The 9,399-nt window shown below is 34.5% G+C and overlaps 1 protein-coding gene and 1 long non-coding RNA gene across 2 annotated transcripts in view; both read right to left on the minus strand.

Annotated features, from left to right (window-relative positions):
- LOC144450544 (uncharacterized) overlaps window positions 1–4,910 on the minus strand; it is a 23,329-nt gene extending 18,419 nt beyond the window's left edge. The window contains exons 1-5 of the mRNA XM_078141189.1: window positions 4,766–4,910; window positions 2,488–2,607; window positions 1,353–1,475; window positions 527–646; window positions 13–126 (exon numbers count right to left, since the gene is read on the minus strand). Of these exons, the coding sequence (XP_077997315.1) occupies window positions 13–126; window positions 527–646; window positions 1,353–1,475; window positions 2,488–2,607; window positions 4,766–4,910 (622 nt within the window). The remainder of the gene's footprint in view (window positions 1–12; window positions 127–526; window positions 647–1,352; window positions 1,476–2,487; window positions 2,608–4,765) is intronic.
- Window positions 4,911–5,220: 310 nt separating this feature from the next.
- On the minus strand, window positions 5,221–8,672 carry LOC144450654 (uncharacterized). Its single transcript, XR_013482254.1, has 3 exons — window positions 8,593–8,672; window positions 8,219–8,362; window positions 5,221–5,271 (listed from the first exon to the last, which is right to left on the minus strand). It is a non-coding gene; the product is annotated as an uncharacterized LOC144450654 (long non-coding RNA).
- Window positions 8,673–9,399: the final 727 nt, after the last annotated feature.

The following is a 9,399-nucleotide window of genomic DNA, read 5'->3' on the forward strand; positions in this document are numbered from 1 at the left end:
GTTCCTACTCACCCTTAGCCATACACCTGCTTTCATCACTCATATCGATACAGTCCGCCATTCCATCACACCTCCATGAGAGTGGAATCTGCCGATTATTGTCACAAATGAAGCCGTTGGATATAGCTGAAAATATACAGAAAGGAAAGATTAGTTTTCCTAGCAATTCGCCTTTTCCGAAATTTGGTGTCGGCAGTTGACCCACTCAAATATCTCTCTCCCTTTGCCAAACTATATGTCTGTCTTAGGTTTTGTAACTTTTATTGCTATAACACTCTCCCTGTCACTGCACCTGCCTCCTCAGCACTGTAAATCGAGAGCAAAACTGCTTGAATACAAATTAGTGTATTCCCACCTAAAGTTGTTTCGAGGAAACTATAGATTCGACGTCAACACAACAGTGAAGCAGTCAAATAGAATAATGATAATATATTCAATAGTCGTGTACTGCTAACATTTCTAACTTGAATTGTAAATTGACATTGCATAATATCAATTATTCGGAAATCCATTAATAATACCTTACCACAGTTTTCTTCATCACTTCCATCGACACAATGGTCCTGTCCATCACACACCAAATCAGCCTGAATACAGCTTCCATTGTCACCGGGCACAGGACATTTAAACTGATAAGGTGTGCACACTACACGAAATAAAAATCATGTCAAAAACAAATTAGTAATATTTTTTAACTCGGAAGTTCCTTAAAACCTACACAAATATTGAAAACGACTCCCTTTAGCTCGCATTCTTAGGGGTTTAAGATTGTTTGGGAAAAGACAAAATCTTTAATAATTAGACATGCCAACTGTCATCGACATATATGCGTAATACTCGTTTTATTGCCCAAGTCGTCTGCCCCTTGCTTACTACGTACACAGAATGAGGAATACAAAGAGATCGCGACTGCATTCCCCCAACCTACATACATATGAAAGTGAACAACGCCCTACCTACAAACCTATATACACTAGGTAGAATGACAAATTATGTGCATCATATATAGATCTTGGAAGGCGTTTATTATCATGACACCTTGTCAGTATATACTACTTCTACTGCTTCCGCTGCTGCTGTTGTTGTTGTTGTTGTTGTTGTTGCTGCTGCAGCTGCTACTACTACTACTCCTACTACTACTACTACTACTACTACTACTACTACTACTACTACTACTACTACTACTACTATACTACTACTACTGCTACTACTGCTGCTGCTACTACTACTACTACACTACTACTACTGCCACTACCTTTAGATTTGAAAGCATAATTAGCATAGGAATTTGTCAAACTGCACATTTCACTCTGTTCTCAAAATTTAAATTATAAATAAACAAGACTACTTACCACAATTGTTCTCATCTTCGCCGTCATGACAATCGTTTCGACCATCACAATGACGTTCCATGTCAATACAAAAACCAAATTCACTGCCATGAGTACATCTAAACATGTTCGTACCACATGTACCTGGGTAAGAATAGATGCTGGATTTCAAAAAGACGCGACAATGTTTCACTTGAAAACAAATTTAACTTTGATAAAACATAGCAGTTGTAGACATTAACATTAAACACTCGTGTATTTTACAATAGAAAGAAAATTGTGGATACATTTTAAAGTCTAGAGATATAAATACAAACGCAATCGTAGTAGGATTTATGTCAGCCACAATGTCTTAATGTTATACGCCTCAGAAATCATCTTAAACTTTTGTTACTTCATTCAAGAAATGTCAAAAAAATGTCATGGGTCACTTGAAATAAAGGTCGAAATATATATATTTTTTAAAAACACTTAAACATTCAATATGGCCACTGTATAATTGTTAATGCTATTAGCACCGGACTAATTAGTATCTATGTTAACTCCTTCCAAGGTTAAGCGCGCTGGTCTGAGATCAAGTAGCACCGTGGAAGATTCCTACCATGTTCCTAGAACGGTCCGTAAAACGTTTGGAGACAGGACATTCAGTGTTCAAGGTCCTAAAAAATGGAACGCATTACCACTGGACCTTAGAAATGCAGTCACCTATGATAAGTTTAAGGCGGAACTTAAAACTCACTTGTTCGGTAAATTCTAGAGCGGACAATCACTAGCTGGTATCGAGAACATTGCTACACACCATGTCCATTGTCGGACTGTTATATCTATTATTACGAACCCTGCTTAGACTATTTACATTTAAATTCTTTCTGATTGATTTTGGTTACTTCTGTCTTCTTTTACATTTGCGTATTATTGTAAAGCGGTGTGGATAATGTTTTCGTTGACATATCGCTATATAAACAAACTAATTCTAATTCTAATTCTAATGCTATGGAAAATTATAAGTGTCGATTTCATGAAAACAGGCGATAAACCACAAAATGCTTTTATTATCCCAGAATACCAAACAAGAATTTTCATATGGCAAGTTTAATTTGGTTTTAAGAACTTCGTTTTTCAGGGAAAGGATAAGGCATAATAAATTGATACTTACTGTAATCACAGTCGTATTCATCACTACCATCTGGACACTGTTTGGCGCCATCACAAACTAGGTATGATTTCAAGCACATAATTCCATTACTGCATATAAAATCATCCTTCAAGCAAGGCACTGTAGTGAAAAATATGTTTTTCTTAGTTTATTATATTTCCCAATAGCTCCACTGAATGTATCAACTAACTTTGCACTTTCCTGAGTCTAAACATTATTGTAATATTGTGACAGACTATGTAATTTTGCAGTCAAGATCCGGAAGTGATTAGCATATTTAACTAAAAATTGTTTTTAATGAATTATTTGACATTTCACTAATTCATACTTCTTCAGTTTCGTTTCTTGACATGTGATATACATGGGAAATGTGATATATTTAGGGGCAATGGCATGAGAAATATTTTGATGTGTTATACGTTATGTTTTTTTATATGATATGACTAGGCTATTTGAATATTTTTAAAGATAAGAATATAAACATATTTTAGCATATCTTTTCACGAAAAAACACAGCTTTTAGGATTCTTAAATCTCCTCTTACTATATCATTCCCAACAGAGCAGTATATGTTTGCTTTAAAAACCAATAAGCAATGCGACTGAATTCAATAATCTCGTATCACTTCTGAAACACAATTCTCCTATTCCTATACAGACATGCCCGTATCTATAAGCGTTCACCCCGCTTCATGCATATTAATTATCTACATGTTGGTGATATGGTACCATTTGAAAGGTCGTTTATGAAATATGATAAGGTAACATTAGTGTCGAGTCATGGACGATCCATACCATTCAAACATATATATTTTCTTTTTTTGGTACACTTGTCATTTATACAGTACAGTAATACCTTTACAAATGGTATGTCAACAATTGAAAAGGAGGTAATAAATGGATTTTCAGAACGCTGGCAACCTAAACGTCCAAAAAAACCATTACATAGATGAAATGTAGAATATGTTGACATGCTTTGTTTTTGTCAAACATTTATGATAATAAATTAAAAGCGTTAACTCCGCTTCATGCATATTAATTACCCACATGTTTTGTGAAATGCTATCATTAACATATAGCGTTCCGTCAACCATATAGTGTCAAGAAAATACATTGACCGCCGTTCACACTGCCATGTACAGAAACGGGTTACAGGTAAAATATATCAAATAAAAGATATTTTCCCTTAAAAAAGTATAAACCAAGTTATTATTGACTTTGAACAGAAAATACAGATTATATACTCTAGTTGTTCTAAGTCACACCAACCCGTGTCTACGTCACTGTTACTACGAGTCGGTAGACAATTGGTGACACGGCGCATTAGTTCAGTCATATTTTCCTTGGCTGAATGAAGAAAAATAGTGAGGAATAATATAGTTAAACGTCACAAGAAATTTCCTGAACAAAATGTAGAAATAACTACTGGGACATGTTCATAGAAAATACTATAGAATTATGATCCAGGGGTCATAATGCATTATAGGACACAGGGTGTACAATCTGTTGGTGCCTCTGTCGTATGTGGATCTCTATCTGGATCTGGATGTAGATAAGTGATTGACACAACCACCTAAGGAGTATCGCGTCACTGAGGGTGGGGGAGGGGCAAGTCACTGGGGTGGATAATGGATGTCGTCTGTTTCCAGCAAAATTTCGAAATCAATAACTTCACTTTCTTACAAATTCAAAATGGTATACAAGCTACGTTCGTATAACTGTGAATTCATGTGAACACGATTACTTAAGTTGATACGCAAACCATCAACGAATTCCCAAGTGTATTTCAGAATGTTTTCAAGTAATATTTAAACAATGTATATACTATCTACACTTTTTGAACATCTCCCACTTCGTTGATATCAATCACAAGAGTTCTTGGGCATTCAATTTTGAGAAAATTTAGTAAAAGCTCTCACAGTAAGCCGCTGGTATTCTTATAAGTAAAACCCCTTATCCTCTCATGGTGGTTTGAGTTTCTATACCTATATATTCCAACGCACATAATGTCTTATTTTAATCGAATATTACGATCAATATCCAGTGAGATTTTATAGATTTATGCGTATATTATTCCATTCATAAACAAATACATTGAATCATTTCCTAGGTGTACTAACAAACTAGTAATATTGGCTCCTAAACATACAAAATTGTCACTCTCATTCACGTACATCCTTACCAGAAGAAATAGTTATAAGTTATAATGGGGATACAGATCTCAGGCACTGAAGAAGTTCATGCATACAAGTTACCATTATTTCCTTGAGAGTACTCACCATAATATGGAAGTATTTCCCCTCCTTCCACGGCATAGACTAATTCTGCATGACTGCTTTTCCTTATAGCCGACTTGCGGACCTTATTTGTGTTACAGATTGTAATTGCTGGAAACTCTAGAAATGACTTAGTAACCACTTCCATTTTAATGAAATAAGGATAGGCCAAAAACTGATCCAATAAAATGTAGGTTTGTCGAATGAAAGCACCTGCTGCAATCAGAAATATAAGCAGCCATATTATTCTACCGATGTATGTTTTAGCTCGAGCAATGCGTGGAAGACCATGCGCTGATGTTTTTGTCCCGAAATGTGTTACGAGATCAATCGTTTGCAATCCTTGATAAGTCTGTATTCTAACGTTGCTGTTGATAGTTGGCACATTGCCGGTGTGTTCATTAGGTGTACACTTTTCCGAACCATTTGATAACGAATTTTCAGTATTTCTAAATTCACCGCTGCTCGTTTTGCAAGGATTATCAACACCTTTTTCCTCGTTGTTAGGTCTATAAGAAATAATGCGATAACTGGAAATCAATATCAGTAAAAAATCTACTCTTGTCAATATTTGCCTTATTATAAATGTGGCTTATTTTCTTTGTTCGTAATTATTGTACAATTATACGTATATGCAAATGAGTAGTTTTTACTCTTGTTCACATCTAATATTATTCAATTATCTGGTCGTGTATACAGGCAATGATTACAAAATCAATAGTACGTAATTAGTTGAAAATTTATTTAAATTACTGAAATTGTGAACTATATCGACGTTGACAATAAAACAGACCTCAAGCACAAATATGTCATCACTGTTTTCTCACTACCCTTTAATATCAACAACATAATCATTTCCAATTATGTCAGCATGATTGAACATGTTTGACTTTTTGCTAGCAACATACAAGCATTGCCATAGTTACAGTGGTTTTAAATATTTATTCTGATGCTCACCGGAATTAACATACAGAAAACCACCTTACTGTGGCTTTTGGATTACCTTTCCAAAACATGAATATTTTAATGTGATATTAATAATAATTGAATATTGGAAAAAAGAGGACATATATGTTACACGTGAGAACCTTATTTGAGAAATGCTATTAACCATTCAGCGTTGTAACATCCCACGCCCTAAACACTATAGAAGTCGCTATAATTATGGTAAAATGTTCTGGTCGATTTTAATACAAAACGCATTTTCTATGGCATAAGAGTGTGATTTCCATGATCAAAATCCACTTGACTTGGCTAGAGAATGGATCTTGACATTTTACAATTGATTTGCTTGTTTGTTGTAATTGTTAATGTTGTTTTTCACACCCGAGCTTTCCTTTGCATTCACTGTTCATATTTACTGATATGACCTGATGATGCTCTGTTAACAGGGCAAAAGCTAGTAATACATATATCTGTGTATATGCCTCTCTGTGTGTCTGTGTCTGTGTCTGTGTCTGTATGCCTGTGTGTGCCCCCTAACAAAGATTGTTCTTCAAGCTAAGTGTTGGTCAAGTCTAAACTAACTTGGAATGTCCTCTTTTATCTATTTATGGTATTCAATACGTACTTACACTGTTATGTATGGAACGGCGCTGAAGAAATATTCTTTGAAAAGAGATAAATTGACAAGAAAGAAATGCTCACAATATATTTTGCTTGTGATGGACAACTTTGTATAAATATATATATTATTTGATCATGTTCTCTTTGTATTCCATCATCGCTTTCCTTAGAAAAACTATAATTTGTTTTATCTGGCACAGTTCTTGGGACATTAACCAACACAATTCATGCATTCATAAAGTGAGCACAGTGTCATCATATTCTGTTTTTATTAAATTTGTCTCTTAGGGGACAAGATCATGCTATTGTATCGCAATTGAATGTTAAATGTTTTTCATTCCTGTCCTTTCTCGACCTCTTGCATTATTTAGTAATAAGTTTAATTTGCTTAATCCCTCAAGGACACTGCAATTCGCTATTAAATGTTTGAATATTATAAAGGCATGGTTGATCAATAAGAAATAGATACATATATAATTACTAATATATGACCATGAGTGAGTCTTATAAGCTGTCAATGAATTTACAAATGATTCATCAGACGTTATTAGAAGTCGTTAATATAACGCCAATAAGTAGACAAACTGACGAATGATATAGTTGGTGACACTAGTGAATCAATTTAAATATCATGTAACATGTAATGTGAGGTAGATGAATAGATAGTTTGGTTGAATTTGACTCGAATCTCTCCTGCGTCATTAGACAAAATAATATGTTATACTAATTCAAATGGAGAAATAACATACTCGATGTTTGGAGAGTTTTATACAGCATTCACATCAAAACATTTTGTGTCATTACGCAACCAAACATCTTTGCCTATAGCATATAATTCTTCGTGCACATTCAGAAAAGCAATATTGTTACTTGGTACGTCAAATACGAAGCAATTAGAAGTATGAAATTGCGTCTTTATTTGTTATAGCAAGGATTTTGAATAATATTATACAGAAAAGAAATTTAATCGAAAACCTACTTCACAACACTAGCGTTATATATAATAGTTGGTTAGCGACCCATTTCGAGTGATATTGATAGCTAATGAACACATTCAGTCAACATTCAGTTTAATCTAACCCCAACCAAATTTAATCTATTTTAAAACATTTGAAGCAAGGAAAATATCGACGAGTTTTGGGTTGAAAATGAAGGTAGTGCGATGCTTTACTTCATTTAATTTAGAGACTTACTCCATCTAGATTACGTACATATCACTAGAAAGATATATTAGGATGTCGAGGGATAATCAGGGCAATGATGGTATTACTGTATATTATTATTCCCATCCTGATTTACTATATCATCAATAATTTGCATCCATCAAGTCAAAGTACAACCACTATAAATTTAGTATTTTACTCTTCGAATGTGATTGTCTTATAAATCATGTTGCCACTGACGGAAGTCCAAGTCATTATAGAGAATGCATGAAGTAAATGCTGGCGTCACAACTGTGCGAAAATGAGAGTAACGCAATGATTTACAACGTCTAAATTTACAACATAGTCATTTACTGTTTACTTGCTTTGAATTTGTTCACTTTGAGATTTTTGATACATTTACGGTGACTCCATACGGCGAACACATATATGTACTGGGTATATAATTAAAACAATGCAAATAGCGTTATTACATAATACTATAAATAATATCGAAATCTCTTAATACCTATATGATATAGGTGGTAAATATTAATATTTCATATATAAATTCATATCTATCTTGTATATTGGTGACAGCAACATCAAATGCATCTTGACTTTGCTGTTGTGTCTGATCCTTATGCATGCGTATTAGTTCAGTTATTTATATAAAAGCAATGGAAGTGGGTATGCCTGGCCTATATAGTGTTAACAAATTAATTGAACTGTAACTGATAATACTTACATGTTTGTGAAACTCTCTTCTTCCACATGGTCAATATTTGTGTTTCTGTACAGCCATGATGATCGATATGTAGCGTGAGGGATCTTAACACAACCATCCTGCTCAGTCTGTGGCAAACTCATGATGTATTTTACATACTCCTTCCTGATAATATCATAAATATCAACTCACTAATAGCAATAAAGCGCGAACAAGTGAACAGCTGATTAACGTACAATGATACAGCGACCTTCGTATGTTTCTATTTCCATAGAATATTCAAATGGCAAGAACAAGGAAGGCTTAGGAAATCGAGGTACTTTTTAAAATGACCCCTCAAGTACAATTATGACACACGTGACTGGTTGCTCTTAAAAATGCGTTGTAAACCTTACCCTGGCGCTTGCTGTGTTTTACACGTTAGTCTAGTCTAGTTCAGTCCTCGCTCACCAATCCAACAACGGCTAGGAATTCATTAACGTGTAAATGTTCACACTCCTCCCTAACCTATGACTGTTGACCTTGATAGAAGCTGTGTACGTTATTTTGAATTGTCACAACGTTCACTCATTAAGTTACCTTTAATGGTGGTTTGAATATTAAAATTACGCAATCACTAATAAACTGTTCATTTGATAAAGGAGTAATTACCTCTCAATAAATGTACCACTGCTAGCGCTGCTATCTCAATACCAACGGTGGGTTAATTTTGATGAAACCATTCAATTGTAATTCATTCATTCCAAATACGGCGAGCCAAGTACATCCCTGGATTGACGCGTTCCAGAATCAATCAACAAGGGGACATTCAATTTAAAACATAAGTTGGCAGTTGGCACTTCAGCAGAGTATTAAACGTTTGTTTTTAATATTGGGTAGCCATCTATAACATATCCCATGATTCAAAGGTGTCAAAGGGCAAGTGAAACATCTTCAGACGACAGGTATAAATTAAATCATGGATACCACTGAGCTTTTATGCTCCTCCCTATCGGCATTTCTGTAATTGGAGTGTCTATGTCACGCATGTTATAAAATAAGCTTAGCTTTCTTGGCGAAATATAGACTATTTTTGCATGGCACATTTACGATAACGTCGGAAGCTATCAAGCCTTAAATTTACGGTGGAGAATATTGCTTCAGTAGGTAAACATCAGATACCTGTATAGATGTTTTTTTAGCAAACTCGCCATTTACATGCT

This window comes from Glandiceps talaboti, chromosome 20 (assembly GCF_964340395.1).
Source record: "Glandiceps talaboti chromosome 20, keGlaTala1.1, whole genome shotgun sequence".
Lineage (NCBI taxonomy): Eukaryota > Metazoa > Hemichordata > Enteropneusta > Spengelidae > Glandiceps > Glandiceps talaboti.